Source organism: Mirounga leonina, unplaced genomic scaffold (assembly GCF_011800145.1).
Source record: "Mirounga leonina isolate KUSES-001 unplaced genomic scaffold, KU_Mleo_1.0 Mir_82, whole genome shotgun sequence".
Taxonomy (NCBI): domain Eukaryota; kingdom Metazoa; phylum Chordata; class Mammalia; order Carnivora; family Phocidae; genus Mirounga; species Mirounga leonina.
Window position 1 is genome coordinate 47,703,679 of NW_023270825.1, and position 16,795 is coordinate 47,720,473.

The 16,795-nt window shown below is 35.8% G+C and overlaps 1 protein-coding gene across 4 annotated transcripts in view; it reads left to right on the forward strand.

Annotated features, from left to right (window-relative positions):
* The window catches only part of SOS2 (SOS Ras/Rho guanine nucleotide exchange factor 2), an 88,516-nt gene that overhangs the window by 22,377 nt on the left and 49,344 nt on the right, over positions 1-16,795 (forward strand). For 2 of the 4 annotated variants that reach the window (XM_034992316.1, XM_034992315.1), the window contains exons 3-7: positions 2,172-2,303; positions 3,582-3,746; positions 7,408-7,611; positions 10,423-10,566; positions 14,839-14,949. In XM_034992316.1, the coding sequence (XP_034848207.1) occupies positions 2,172-2,303; positions 3,582-3,746; positions 7,408-7,611; positions 10,423-10,566; positions 14,839-14,949 (756 nt within the window). Of the gene's footprint in view, positions 1-2,171; positions 2,304-3,581; positions 3,747-7,407; positions 7,612-10,422; positions 10,567-14,838; positions 14,950-16,795 lie in introns of those variants that run through there. The other 2 variants (XM_034992317.1, XM_034992319.1) reach the window with 2 other exon arrangements.

Below are 16,795 nucleotides of genomic sequence, written 5' to 3' on the forward strand. Positions count from 1 at the left end.
AGAAGAATATCTTCTTAACCTGGGGTTAACCAAATATTTTTTTTTTACAGAGGACTCAAAACACAATAAGTATTAAAGAATAAAATTAATAAGAAAATGAAAAAGGTATAAGTCACAAACCAGGAGAAAATGTTTGTGATATATATTCCTTACAGAGGATTTGTATCCAGAATGTTAACTTCTACAAATCAGTAATAAAAAGACACCTTCCTCCCCCAAATGGGCAAAAGTCTTGAACAGACACTTCATAGAAAGAAGATGTGGTATTGACCAATAAGCACATGAAAAGTGCTCAAGCTCTTTTTTTTTTCCATTTTATTTTTAAGTAATCTCTACATCCAATATGGGGCTCAAACTCAACCCAGGATCAAGAGTTGCACGCTCCACTGACTGAGCCAGCCAGGTGCCCTTCAAGCTCTTAAGTCACGGGGAAATAGAAATTAAAACCATATTGAGATACCATTTCACACCCCTTTCAAGGGACAAAACTAAAGACTAATAACACCAAATGCATAATTAGAACTCTTACACATTGCCAGTGGGAGAGTAAAATGGTATAACCACTTTGGAAAATTGTTCGGCAGTTTCTTATAAAGTTAAACATATGGTATATCTAGCCTATGACCCAGCAGCTTTACTCCCAAGTATTTAACTAGAGAAATGAAAATATATGTTCACAAGAGACTTATGTATGTCCAAGCAGTTTTATTCATAATACCCAAAAATTGGAAACAACTCAAATTTCTATCAACAAGAAAATGAATAAACGGGTTGTGGTTCATTTATAAAATGGAATACTACTCAGCAATAAAATGAAAGAATGAACTACTGATATGTGTGATAACATGGCTATAATTCATGGACATCATATAGAACAAAAAAAGCCAGACCTTAGAGAGTACATATGATACGATACATTTCTGTGAAGTTCAGAAACAGCTAAAATTAATGGTGATAGAAATCAGAATGGTGGCTGCCTATGAGTGTGGAGATGGAGATGATAGAAATATTCTGTATCTTTATTAAAGTGATGGTTACACAGGTGTAAGCATTTTTCAAAACATTGAATTGTATACTTAAGATCTGTGCATTGTACTGCATATAAATACTGGTTCAGTAAAGGACTAGTAAAAATCTTAAGGCTATTTACTGTTTGATTAATATACAGACACACCTCTAAAAAATTGTGTGAATTAGTGCTAAAATAATTTGTTTTGGCTCAGTTTACATAGGAGTATTTTTAGGTTTTTAGAAATACCCATCAGTACAGCTTTCAAAAATTACTTTGGTACTATACTGTTTACATCACCTTTCTTTTGAAAATTGTTTCTGTAATAAAGCAACAACTTCTAGTCTGAAGGAAAATCTTAATTTGGAGTAATTGGGCTATTAAGACTTTTAGGAACTCTTGGAATTAAAGCATTTGTTTCCCTACTCTCAGCTCGACGACATTAAGTATAAAAAAAAGCATACTTCTCAATAGCTAAATATGCTAAAAGATGAGAACATAATTTTAAAAAACAGGAAGTCCCGCTAAAAATTGGAGTTTGATTCACCTATCATTAGTTCTCATTATTCATGCGAACCACTGGTTAAAATTTAGATTAGATGAGCCATAATAGTAACCTAAAAGGCTTAGATTGTTTTTGCCAGGGGATGTATTTCCTTAAGCTGTTCTGAGCTTTGTCACCTACTTGAACCTTTAAAAGGTACATGACATCTCTTCTTTTTAAAATTCTTCTCTATATTTGAAGCTCCAAGGTCAGCAAGAGGAGAGTGACTGCATAATAATTATTAATAATGAATTAACCGCTTCTGCTAGGTAAATAATTTTAACCCTAGGAACCTTATTATAAAATCACTGGTGAGTATTTCATGCTGGTTTTCATCTCTCCTAATGTTACTACTTTTTCCTAGTTCTCGTTCCATCCTAATTATGCTTATGCTTACAAGCTTTCTGTTTAAATTTCACCTTTTTCTTTACTCATGGGAATTACGTGGAAAAATCTTGAGAGTACTGTTGATCCTTTTTTTAAAAAAATTAGTTATTACAGGAATCAGAACATATGTCACTATTATCTGCTAGGGTTAAAGATGATAAAATTTAGTTTTGTATGAATTTTCTGTTATGAACACTTCTATTAACAATAGTACTGCTGTGATCTGAACAGGAACGTGTTCAAAAGACCTTTCCTCATCCAATTGATAAATGGGCTATTGCTGATGCACAATCTGCCATAGAAAAACGAAAACGAAGAAATCCTCTCTTACTCCCTGTGGACAAAATCCATCCTTCATTGAAGGTAGTAAAAAAAAAAAAAAAAAAATTAAACATTGGGGAAGTTCTTTATCATGAATAATACCTTATAAGGTATTGGTGTATTTATATAGTATTTATATAGCATGGTTTATGTTAGTATATGCATGTACGTGTGTGTACTTGTACATACACATATATATTAATGTGTGTACAAGTAAAAATACTCTGATAAAATCAGATTTCCTTTCAAATAATATTAAAAGTTATTGATAAGCAATAATACATCTTTGTGGTATCTTCTGTTGAGTATTACCCCTGACTGATTCTCAACCTCTAATTAAGAAAATATATATTGTCGGGGCGCCTGGGTGGCTCAGTTGGTTAAGCATCTGCCTTCAGTTCAGGTCATGATCTCAGAGTCCTGGGATTGAGCCCGGCATCAGGCTCCCTGCTCAGTGGGGAGTCTGCTTCTCCCTCTCCCTCTGCCCTTCCCCCCACTTGTGCTTTCTCTCATTCTCTCTCCAGTTCTCTGTCAAATAAATAAATAAAATCTTTAAAAAGTAGGGGTGCCTGGGTGGCTCAGTTGGTTGAGCAGCTGCCTTCGGCTTGGGTCATGATTTCAGGTTCCTGGGATCGAGCCACGCATTGGGCTCCCTGCTCAGCGGGGAGCCTGCTTCTTCCTCTCCCTCTGCTGCTCCCCCCGCTTGTGCTCTTGCTCTCTCTTTCTCTCTCAAATAAATAAGATCTTTAAAAAAAAAATCTTTAGAAAATATATATGTATATATAGTCAAAGCTGTGGTGAGTTCAGAACTGTTTTTAATTTGTATTTATCACAGATATTTTTATATACATTGGAAAAATAGGCTAGGGAATATTATTTAGTCTATAGAAAATATTTGATGTATATGGATTTGAATGCCTCCTTGGTAGCAATTTCAAGACATCCCCTAACTCCCCCCTCATATTCACATATCCTCCCCTCAATACAAACCACTGTCATTTGGGGATATTGGTTACAGGTGCTTGAAGATAGCAGATACTTTTCAAATGGGTTTTGGGTAATGTATTAATTAAGAGGTTTTCAGTGAGGTCCTGGCCAAGATTTCTTGATACTTAAGGCAGATTTGTTAGATTAGATGTCTCTTTAAAAAGCCTCTGATACTGGGACCAATTGCTCATTCTGTATCCTATGATACCTGTAACGTTAGACATTTGGTTTATAGAAAGTTTGTAAGCAAGAGTGTTGGATAAAATTTTTCAGTGTTTAACTGATACTTGACAGTGCCATTTTTTGGAATTAAATTGTGTATTCTTTCCACAGGAAGTTTTAGGGTACAAAGTGGACTATCATGTATCCCTGTATATTGTGGCTGTACTAGAGTATATCTCAGCTGATATTTTGAAGTTGGCTGGTAATTATGTTTTTAATATCCGACATTATGAAATATCTCAGCAGGACATTAAAGTGTCAATGTGTGCAGATAAGGTAAGTGTTAAGTGGTATTTAAATTTAACTTGAGGGGGCGCCTGGGTGGCTCAGTTGTTAAGCGTCTGCCTTCGGCTCAGGTCCTGATCCCAGCGTTCTGGGATCGAGTCCCGCATTGGGCTTCCTGCTCAGTGAGAAGCCTGCTTCTCCCTCTCCCTCTCCCACTTCCCCTGCTTGTGTTCCCTCTCTCACTGTGTCTCTCTCTGTCAAATAAATAAAATCTTTAAAAATAAATAAATAAATAAATAAATAAATAAATAAATTTAACTTGAATAATAGTGACTATATGTCACTTCTGCCTCTGTCTTTTTTATACACGTTTATATTAGTAATTTTTATAATTCCTGGTGTTGGAAGACAGAAAAATGCTGGTGTTTTAGACAAACCATGATACTTTCAGCATATGACAGGATGGGAATCTCCCCCCCGGCCCCTCAAGAATCTTTCGCCTACAAGAGAAAAACAGCCAAAGCCTCAAACCAATTTAAGAAAAACAGTTTTGAGTTTTATCTTTTTAGAAAGAAAATATATACAGAGCAGTCGGGTACTTTTAAGTATAAGTAATTTTGAAAAGCATACTTTGGTTTCACAGAATAGTGGGGCACAGCTAGAGAGCAGAAGACTGCAATGCCAGTGTTTCTTCCTTCTGATACTGTTTTTGTTAGTTACCTCATTGCTTCCTGGCTGTAAGCCTCTGGGGGAAGAAACTGAGTCTCTTTATTTTCCTTTCTTCTCCTTTTCTTTCCTTTCTACTTTTTTTTTTTTTTTTACTTTTTAAATGAACATTTTTGGGTATCTGTCAATGTGCCAGTCACTGCCCTGAGCTTTAAGGATCCAGCATTGAACAAGACAGCAGTCCCTGTGTTAGAAGGAATTTATTTTAGTGGGGAAAAAAATACGGTAAAAAACATAATAATTGCAGCACAGTGTGATTAAAAACTATTATAAGCCAAAGTGCAGTGGAGAAAGTGGTCACCTCTGGCATGGGGGAGACCAGGAACACTTCATAGAGAAGATGCCTAAACTAGACCACTAAGGTTGAATGACCCCTAGAACTTGGCACATGCCAGTGGTTCTCTACTTTGACTGTACAACAGAACTACCAGAAAGAATAGTGATGCCTGCATCTTACTCCCAGAGGTTCTGATTTACTTGACCTGGGTTAGGACTCTAAGCCTCGATATATTTTGAAAGCATCCCAGGTGATTCTGATGTGCAGTTATTGTTGAGATCTGCTCTAGTCTGCCTTGATCTCAAAAATGATTTTTCACTTGAATTTCATAGTAGAAATTCCTAGATATTTCTATTTGACTTCTAAAATTATGATGACATGCTTTAAAAAAAAAAAATTTCTATCTCAGACTTCAGAAAAGTTGTAGGTACAATAAAAGATACTCCCCTGTGCCCTGAACCACTTGAGAGTAAGTTGCCAACATAGTTTACAAACAAAAACATTCTTCCGCATACCATGGTATGACAATCAAAATCCAGGAAATTAACTTTGATACATTATACTATCTAATTTTCGGGCCCTATTCAAGTTTTGCCAGTTGTCCCAGTGATGTCCTTTATAGCAAAATGATCCAGTCCAGAATTAGTCATGTATCTTTCAGTCTGGGATAATTCCTCATAATCCTTTAACTTTTGTGGCCTTGATACTTTTGAGGATTACAACTGGTTGTAATTGTTTAAAATGTCCCTTACTGAGGTTTCTGGGTGGCTCAGTCAATTAAGCATCCGACTCTTGATTTTGGCTAAGGTCTTGATCTCAGGGTCGTGAGTTCAAGCCCCACATTGGGCTTCACAGTGGGTGTGGAGCCTACTTAAAAAAAGAAAAAGTCCCTTACTTTAGTTTTTTTCTGGTATTTTCTCTTCATTAAATTCAGGTTATGGATCTTTGGCCAGGAATATCATAGAAGTAGTGCTGTACTCTTTTCATTGCATTTCTCACATGGCACACAATTTTGATGTGTCCCATCACTGGTGATGTTCATTTTGATCACTTGATTAAGGGGTTGTTTTCCAGGCTTCTCTGCCTTGAAGTACTATTTTCCCTTTTGTAATTAATATTTTGTGGAATATTTTAAGATCGTGAATATCTTGTTCCTCATTGCACTTGAAATTTATTCATTTGTTTATTTTAATATAGGCTCATGGATTCTCATTTAATATGCTTTCCATTATTTCATTACTTATTTTGATAATTCAAATTGTCCTAGATCTGGCCAGTGGGAGCTCCTTTAAGTTGGCTTCTCTGTCTGTATCATTCTTTGAACACTTCCTCTTGACAGAAGATGTTCCAGGTTCAGCTTTTCTTTACATGCTGCTCACGCCTGGGATTAGTCATTTTCTAAAAACTCCAGGTTCCTTTTAGTGGAGAATGGTATTTAGAAACCAAGATCTGGGTGCTAGGTAAACTGACTGCTATTACGGTGTACATGTTCTGGTCTCTAGATGCCAGATTTGGGGAGTGTGTGTGTGTATACATTATATGTATACAACACATCTATATTTATTTCTCATCTATGTTTTTGTTGTTATGGCAGCCCAAGAAAACTAATACAGGCGTGTACTTTCACAAGTTGTTTATTTTCCAACATAGGTGATATGTTAGCACCAACCTACATTTAAGTGGGGGTGGACCTATAACGCAGGTGGTAATTCAGTTCTGCTTAGAAGATAGTATTGTATTTACCTACTTCTGAGTGGGTAGAACAATTTTGGGAAATCTGCTTTACCGTTCTCTCAGGCTTAAGCTTCTAACTCAAGAACTACCCTGTGTCTACCAAAAAAGAATTATCTATCTTTATATGAATTCACAGATCTCTCCAATCCAAACCAATACCACAGGGTTCATTTTAGCCTCCCCTTGTTCATATTTATAACTGTCTTGTCTGACAGAAATCTGGCTCCCATTTTTCTTAATATATTTTCCTATTTGGTCTGTTCTCCTGTATCTAACCAGTCTCCTAACAGTCCTCTCTTCCTGCGCTGGTACAGGCACCTTCTTTAACTGCTTAATAGCGGTTGCTGGTATGGTAACTATGCATGAGAAAAGCATCACAGTGTGCTCTGTCATGTGCTTCTACAGTAGTATCCTTTTCTTTTTTCCAAGTGCATATAGCTTTCTTTACAACAGGACAAGGAAGTACCACTATTTTGAATGCCTACTCTTTGCCAGACATAGTTGTATGCATTTTATGTATACCACCTCATTGAATTTTCTCATCAGTTACATTTTACATAGAAGGAATCTGCTTTCAAAAGAATAAATAACTTGTCTGTAATCACAGGTAAGTAAGTGATTGAACCAGGATTTTGGCTCAGATTGTTGTCCTTGAAAGGTATGCTCCTTTTTGCTATTATATGTGTGTATAGTTTATGTGTGTGTGTGTATATACACACATTTATATGTATACACACATATATTTCAGTATTAGGCTTATCTTATTTCTATAAATATTTATTTTTGCATATCCAGTTTTGTTTGGACTTTTTTTCCCTTCAACTTTTCATATTTCTCTTATTTGAATTTTCTTATATAAATTAGCTTGTAATGCACACAGCTCTCATTGTTTAATGTTTTAATTCTAAATACCTTGAGACCATTTTATAAAAGTATGGAAAATAAGTTTCTACATTATTGATTTATATTTGTCAGGTTTTGATGGACATGTTTGACCAGGATGACATAGGTTTGGTTTCTCTCTGTGAAGATGAACCCAGTTCTTCAGGTGAATTAAACTACTATGACCTTGTCAGAACTGAAATTGCAGAAGAAAGGCAGTATCTACGGGAACTAAATATGATCATAAAAGTGTTTCGAGAAGCCTTTCTTTCCGACAGAAAGCTGTTTAAACCTTCTGTAAGTACCTTTTTGGTTTGAAATTTTATGTACCCCAAAAGCAGCTTAAAATCACAAGTAGGAACTTTTTATACTTTATGAGTGTATAACAAAAATATTCTGTTATGTAGTATTTATGGTTTTTAAAATATGTGAATTGTTCTGTATTAAGGGCAGTGACAGTGGAAGTCAGACACAAGTGCACACAGCTGCCCTGATTGGAAAGGGGGACTGCACGGGAGTGGAATCTTCCTGCTGTGCAGGATTTGAGGTTTATAGTCATTCGTTTGAACGTAGTGAAAAAGATGTATGGTCTAGAAAAGAAAGACTTAATACTTTTTCATGTCTTTTGGTAAGTACTTTAAGGCAGTGGTTTAAAGTTTTAACAGTGGAACTTTTTAAGAAAAAAGTTCATGCCGAGTGCCACATAAACAAAGGCAGAGCGGGGCGCCTGGGTGGCTCAGTCGTTGGGCGTCTGCCTTCGGCTCAGGTCATGATCCCGGGGTCCTGGGATCGAGTCCCGCATCAGGCTCCCTGCTCCGCGGGAAGCCTGTTTCTCCCTCTCCCCCTGCTTGTGATCCTGCTCTCACTGTGTCTCTCTCTGTCAAATAAATAAATAAAATCTTTAAAACAAAACAAAACAAAACAAAACAACAAAGGCAGAGCTACTCCACTGGAATATGGGATAGAAGTGCTGGCAGTAGGATGGGAGCCTTGTCCTTTTTCTTACCTCTGTAGCTTCTAAAGTCAACTTAAGGAATACAGCTAGACAAATACTGTCTTTTTTAAGAAGTTTTTTTTTCTTTCCTTTCTTTATCCCATGATTTATTTTTCCTTAGATGTCTGTGTGTCTGCCCTTCACTTTAAATACTCCGCCTTTTTTCTACCTCCTGATTTCCTCCCCCAAATAACTATTACATGAGTGAATGTGCAGACACAGCTGGCTGAGTGTTTAAGATTAGGAAGTGATTTAGCCTCTTTGATTCTTTTCCAAAAGCATGAGTTTCAGTGATAATGTAGGGTTTTTTAGTTGGCTTCTGTCCTTTTTTTTGGTACTTATGTTTAATGTTTTGTAGCAGCTCCCACTGGACACACTGCTTTAATTGCATTTTGTCATTTTCAAAGTACTGTCTATTTTATGTGACCCTTGTAACACTCCTCTGAGATAGATGAGACAGGTATTATCATCTCTGCCTTACTAAGATAAGGAAATTGACACAAAACGATTATGACTTGGTAAGTTACAGAAGTTGAACTTGAATTTGAGTTCTTTTATACCACAGTATAATTGGTTCTATCTAAGAATAAAAACCTAACAGATGCTAGTAGCTTATTTTATCTTCTTTGGCTTTTCTGTGTCCCATTAGTTTTCATTCCTCAGGAATTAATTTTTATGGGGTCTCTTCTCATTGATAGTGCTGATTTGATAGAAAATTTCAACTATGGTACTGAAGGGTCAAGAGAAAGAGGGAATTCCTTATCTTTTTAAACTTTTTTTAACATTTAGATATGGATTTGCTATATTTACTGTATTTTTTTCTACTGTATTTTTTAGTCTCAATAGACTGTAAACTTTTGAGGTAAAGACCATCTGAGATCAGAGCATAGTACTCAGCAAATATGTGATAAAGGAATGAGTGATTTAAAACTAATCTTAATTTACTCCTTTAGGCCCTATGCCTTTGTCTTCAAAAAGCTCACATTTGGGCGCCTGGGTGGCTCAGTTGGTTAAGCGACTGCCTTCGGCTCAGGTCATGATCCCAGAGTCCCGGGATCGAGTCCCACATTGGGCTCCCTGCTTGGCGGGGAGTCTGCTTCTCCCTCTAACCCTACCCCCTCTTGTGCTCACTCTCTCACTCTCTCTCTCTCTCAAATAAATAAAATCTTTTAAAAAAAAAAAAAAGCTCACATTTGTGGAGGACCTAATATATGCCAGGAGCAGTTTGTGGAAATCATCTCATTTAATCCTACTAAGAACCTTATGAGGGTAGATAGATATTAATATACCAGCTGTGTGACCTTGAGCAATTTACTTAGCTGCTTTGAGCTGGTTTCCTCATTTGTAAAAATGAGGATGATGATAGTGCCTATATAATAAGGCTGTTACGAGATTACATGTCAAGTACTTGTAATAGTGCCTGAAACGTAGTAAGTGACCTAATCCAGAGTCATTTATCTAACAAGTGTGGGGTCAAGATCCATGCTCAGGTCTGTCAGGTTCCACAGCGTGTAGTGTTTCCATTACAACATGGAAGAGTGAATGATAGTTGGCCATAACCTGCATGATCAGTCATAACGGTCTGTTTAAGAAATTAACATTTCTTAATCCAGATGTAATTCACACATGGAAGCTTGAATGAAGTCTTAATTCCACCTCAAATTTAGGAGACAGGCCACAAGTTGTGAAACTGGATTGTATTTGGATTAGGAGTCATGTTTTCATTTTGAACCCAGCTTTTATTAACTAGCTCTATAAGACCTTGATCAAGATTTTTAGCCTCTTAGCCAATTTGAAAATACTCAAATGCCAGGATTCTCTATGTGAAGAGTTGCTTAGATTTATCCACAATAGGAGATTTTAGAATTATTGAACAAAACTACATATAATTTATATTTCCCAGTAAATTTACTGTATGTAATCCAGGAGGTTTTTTTAATTTCACATTTGTATTCATGATGGACTTTTGCTTTGTTATAGAATATATTACATGTCTTGGAGTATATTAGTATGTAATTGGATGAAAATACACCCTTAACACTTATATTACTTATATTTAGCAATTTTTAAACAATATTTCAACCTCACATGTCTTAACTTTTCTTTTTTTTCAGGATATTGACAGGATTTTCAGTAACATTTCAGATATACATGAATTAACTGTGAAACTTTTAGGTTTAATTGAAGACACAGTTGAAATGACTGATGAAAGCAGTCCTCATCCGTTAGCTGGCAGCTGTTTTGAAGATTTGGCAGAAGTAAGTTTATAAAAGTACTTTATAATTCTCATTAAAGTTCTAAATAGTGTATTAAAAAATTAGTAAGATATTCTCTGTGAAAATTAGAGGACATTGCTGACTGCTATAAAACAATACTTAAGATTGAACCAGTAGCAAACTAAAATTACATTGTCTATATTTTTAGTGACACTTATTTTATAGTGTATTTATGATAATATTTATAGTGAAAGTTGGTTGAGTAGTAACATTTAGGATTTTTTAAAAATTTTATTATGTTATGTTAGTCACCATACAATACATCATTGGTTTTTGATGTAGTGATCCACAATCCATTGTTTTCGTATAACACCCAGTGCTCCATGCAATACGTTCCCTCCTTAATACCCATCACCAGGCTTACCCATCCCCCCACCCCCCCTCCTCTCTAAAACCCTGTTTCTCAGAGTCCATAGCCTCCCGTGGTTCATCTCTCCCTCCGATTTCCCTCCCTTCATTTTTCCCTTCCTTCTCCTAATGTCCTCCATGCTGTTCCTTATGTTCCACAAATAAGTGAAACCATATGATAATTGACTTTCTCTGCTTGACTTATTTCACTTAGCATAATCTCCTCCAGTCCCATCCATGTTGGTGTAAAAGTTGGGTATTCATCTTTTCTGATGGCTGAGTAATATTCCATTGTATATATGGACCACATCATCTTTATCCATTCATCTGTTGAAGGGCATCTCGGCTCTTTCCACAGTTTGGCTATTGCAGACATTGCTGCTATGAACATTGGAGTGCATATGGCTAGGATTTTTTTTTAATGGCATGTGTATTTAAGGTGAAAGAAAATAAATTCTGTTGACCATAGCTGTTTAGCTTTTATAGATTTTGGTTTTAGTTTCCAAAAATTGAAAAGGAGGTTTATATTTTAATTTTTTTCCCAACGTGAAAATCATTTTGTCTTTTAGGTGATGATTATAAAAATAATGTAGCTTATTGTAAAAATATTCAGAAAAATAGAGGCAAGTATAAAATGAAAATCACTCAATTTTGCAACACCCAGAGATAACTTATCCTTACAACATATATTATTTAATCCTTAAAAATATTTTTCTATAGGGCGCCTGGGTGGCTCAGTTGGTTAAGCGACTGCCTTCGGCTCAGGTCATGATCCTGGAGTCCCAGGATCGAGTCCTGCATCGGGCTACCTGCTCAGCAGGGAGTCTGCTTCTCCCTCTCCCGCTACCCCCTCTTGTGCTCTTTCTCTCTCTCTCTCTCAAATAAATAAATAAAATCTTCTAAAAAAAATTTTTTTTGGGCGCCTGGGTGGCTCAGTTGGTTAAGCGACTGCCTTCGGCTCAGGTCATGATCCTGGAGTCCCGGGATCGAGTCCCGCATCGGGCTCCCTGCTCGGCAGGGAGTCTGCTTCTCCCTCTGACCCTCCTCCCTCTCATGCTCTCTGTCTCTCATTCTCTCTGTCTCAAATAAATAAATAAAATCTTTAAAAAAAAAAAAAAAAACTTAAAAAAAAAAATTTTTTTCTATATAGATACAAACCCGTTTTATTTACGATAATAGACTGTTAACTATTTTCTCCTGTTCTCAATATATCATGAACATTTTCCATGTTAATAAATAGACTTCCACACAATTTTTTTAATATATTAGTTGAAGTTTAGTTGACATACAATGTTATATTAGTTTCAGGTGTGTAAGATAGAAATTCAACAATTCTTGTACATTACACGGTGTTCACGGCCATATGTGTGGTTACCATTTGTCACCATACAACATTATTACAATATTGTTGATTATATTACCTATGCTATACTTTTCATCCCTGTGATTTACTCACTAGAAGTTTGTGCCTCTAATCCCCTTCACCTATTTCACCCATCCCCTCACCCCTCCTTCAACACTGATTTTGAAGTCTGAATTAGCACCATGTTATATGGAGACACCATAACATATTTTAACTCCTTACTATTAATAAATATTTAGGTTGTTTCCATTTTTTGTTATTATAAACAATATTACAACAAATATATTTATACTGTCATCATAGTCTAATAATTATTTTAGGATGTATTCCTAGAAGTGGAATTGTAGTATTAAAGACGAGGAAATTTTTAGAACTTTAAAACATTTTACCAAATTTACTTCCACATAAGCTCTAATATATGCTGCTCTTTTTCCCACACCTTCACTAACTCTAGGTGTTATTCTATTTATTTTTCCCAGTCTAATGAGGGGGGAAAAGAGCTTTTATTCTTAAAACTAATCATGTTGAACATCTTTGTATACTTATTGGCCATTTTTATTGCTGTTGGAAAACAGGTTGTAAAAGTGCTTTCTTTAGTTTTCATGTAAAAGAATTTCTAATGTTACAATCTCTGCCTATATTTTTTGGAAAATATAGATCACTTTTATTATATCCATTTTAGAGACAATGAAACTGATAGTATAGAAGTATTCAATTACTGATACCTAAGCAAAATAATCAGCCTTGATTCTTACTAGCAAGTTTTTATATTGCAACATTTTAGCATATTAATCTGTAGCCTGGTTGCTTGCTGTTCTCTTAAGTATATCATGGTTCAAAAACAATGTATTTTCTAATTTTTATTTTGTTATTGTGGTAAAATATACATTAAGATTTGCCATTTTAACCATTTTTAAGTGCATAATTCAGTGGCATTAATCAAATTCACAGTATTATACAACCATCACTGCTGTCTTTTTTAAAACCTTTTTATCACCCCAAACAGAAACTCTGTACTCACTAAGCAGTGACTCCCTATTCTTCCCTCCCTCCTAACCCCTGGTAACCTCTAATCTACTTTCTGTCAACATGAATTTGCTGATCCTAGATACTTGATATAAGTGGAATCATAGCAATATTCTTTTGTGTCTGCTTATTTCACTTAACATGTTTTCAGGGTTCATCCATCATAGCATGTATCAGAACCCCATCCCTTTCTATGGCTGAGTAATATTCCATTGTATATATGTATCATGTTTTGTTTATCCATTTATTTGATGATGGACACATGGTGTTTCCATCTTTTGGCTATTATGAATAATGCTGCAGTGAACATTGCCATACAAGTATCTGTTTGAGTCTCTTATTTTCAATTCTTTTGGGTATATATCCAGTAGTGGATTGCTGGGTCATGGGGTAATTCTTTGTTTCACTTTTTGAGGAACTGCCAAACTGTTTTCCACAGGGGCTACAGTATTTTATATTCCCACTCGCAATGGATGAGGATTTCAGTTTCTCTTATCCTCACCAATACTTGTTATTTTCTGAAAAACATACTGTATTTTTTTTTTTTTTAAGATTTTACTTATTTGACAGAAAGAGACACAGCAAGAGAGGGAACACAATTAGGGGGAGTAGAAGAGGGAGAAGCAGGCTTCCCGCTGAGCAGGGAGCCCGATGTGGGGCTCAATCCCAGGACCCCCACCCTAACGGCTGAGCCACCCAGGCGCCCCAAAACATACTGTATTTTTAAAATACAAAAATGAAACAAGACTCTTAGTTGTAACTAAACATTGGGGATATTGATTATTGTCAAGTAATAGGAATTTATTGAAATACAAACATCGGGGGTGCCTGGGTGGCTCAGCCGTTAAGCATCTGCCTTCGGCTCGGGTCATGATCTCGGGGTCCTGGAATCGAGCCCCGCGGGAAGCCTGCTTCTCCCTCTCCCACTCCCCCTGCTTGTGTTCCCTCTCTCGCTGTGTCTCTCTCTGTCAAATAAATAAATAAAATCTTTAGAAAAAAAAAATTAAAAAAAAAAAAAGAAATATAAACATCGTACAAAATATGGGCAATTTCTGCTTTGTTATTTTACTATATATTAGTCTTTCCTTTCTGTTTCTAATTTTGAAAAGTGTAGAGTGGATGAAACAGTGGTACCAGGTTTTGCTTCCTTGGAGAGTATCTTAGGTATAAACTCATTTTAACCTAGGTAAGCCTAACTGAAATTTCAAATCCCAAGCTTGTTTTACTAATAAATACTCTTCATTTACTGGGAATAAATGTGCATAAGCATTTTAATAGTTTGATAACTTATGACCACAAATTCAGTGACCTATTTTAAGACCTTGTCATGTATCACTCAAGATCATTACATACATTTAAAAAAATTTCCTAGTTATTGTTTGACCCCTAAAAGTGAGAGCAAAAAGTTCTGAAACGTAGTTAAGAACTTAAATAAAAATTTACTATTAAATAATCTGCCATATTAGTAGAAAAGATGTTCTTTTAAACCTAACACGTTCTCCTTTTTAAAAAAATAGGAGCAAGCATTTGATCCTTATGAAACGTTATCACAGGACATTCTTTCTCCAAAATTTAATGAACATTTCAGTAAGTTGATGGCCAGACCTGCGGTGGCTCTACACTTTCAGGTAAACTTAAATTGAATGTTTGTTTTTTTTGTTTTTTTGTTTTTTTTTTATAAAGCAACCAAAGAAATATTTCACCATCTTATTCTTCAAATATTTGTAAGTTCTGGAACCCTTTCATAAAGCACATTAAGGAACTAATTCACCAGTCCTTAAAAATCTGTTCATTGTAAGCTTGTTTTAGATTGTCTTCTCTTTTTTGTTTCAAGTTCTTTCAATCTGTCCTTAATGTAGAAATATTTTATAGAATATTATTACACAAACTGAGTGACTACAAGAATCTGGCACATTCTAGATCTGGGATATAGAAATAATATGCAGAGCTCTTTCAGGATCTTACTCCCTGCAGGAGCTGGAATAGGAATCATAAAGAGTGGAGAATATCCTCATGTGATACCCATACTGACTTCTCTACCAGGCCTGTAATTTAAAGGAGATATATTAATGGGGACTATGCAAATTAATTGGTTCAGTAATGCAGTTAGATAAAATGAAAGAAAGTGGAGAGACAGAATTACATTTTTACCCTTTCAACACTTAACAAAGGTTACCTTGGCATTGATCCTTGACTACTTACTGCTGTAGAGACATCCTGCATCTAGACCAGCTCTTCTCCCTTAGCATATGAATATGGCCTTTATTGTCCTAAAAACAAGCAAATAAATAAACAAAACTTTCTTCACTCTAGCTGTTGTCCCCCTTTTCATTTTTAGCCAATTATCTTCATATTACTTTTTACCATTCTTTATCAAACTGCTACCATCTGTATTCTGATCAGGATATACACTAAAAACTGCCCTTGAAAATGAACTTAATTGCCAAGTCCAATGGATATTTTGATTTCATATTTATGCCTGTAGTATTTGTTCATCCCCTCCTTGTCCTTTTGGCTCCCATGATACTTCCTTCTAATTTTTATCTTCTTTAATTTCTCCTTAGTCTCCATAATTGTAGATGTTCTCCAGCTTCAATTATCAGCCCATTCTTTTCTGCCCCTCTGTACTCTCCATAAGTGACTTTATCTGTACATTCTGCTTTAGCTATTGCCTATATACTGGTGACTTCCTATTTGTATTTTCAAGCCATAACACTCTTATGAGCACTGTGTGTGTATATACACTTTCATATAACCAGCTGCCCTTTGAGCTAATTCACTTGGATATCACACAAGCATTTCAAATATAACGCATTCAAAACTGAACTTAAAATCTTCTCTCTGCCTTCTTTTTTTTTTATTATTATTTTTTTTAATTTTTATTTTTTTAGTTTTTTTTTTATTCTTATGTTAATCCCCATACATTACATCATTAGTTTTAGATGAAGTGTTCCATGATTCATTGTTTGTGCATAACACCCAGTGCTCCATGCAGAATGTGCCCTCCTCAATACCCACCACCAGGCTAACCCATCCTCCCACCCCCCTCCCCTCTAGAACCCTCAGTTTGTTTTTCAGAGTCCATCGTCTCTCATGGTTCGTCCACCCCTCCGATTTCCCCCACTTCATTCTTCCCCTCCCGCTACCTTCTTCTTTTTTTTTTCTTAACATATATTGCATTATTTGTTTCAGAGGTACAGATCTGAGATTCAACAGTCTTGCACAATTCACAGCGCTTACCAGAGCACATACCCTCCCCAGTGTCTATCACCCAGTCACCCCATCCCTCCCACCCCACCCCCCACTCCAGCAACCCTCAGTTTGTTTCCTGCGATTAAGAATTCCTCATATCAGTGAGGTCATATGATACATGTCTTTCTCTTTTTGACTTATTTCGCTCAACATAATACCCTCCAGTTCCATCCACGTCATTGCAAATGGCAAGATCTCATTCCTTTTGATGGCTGCATAATA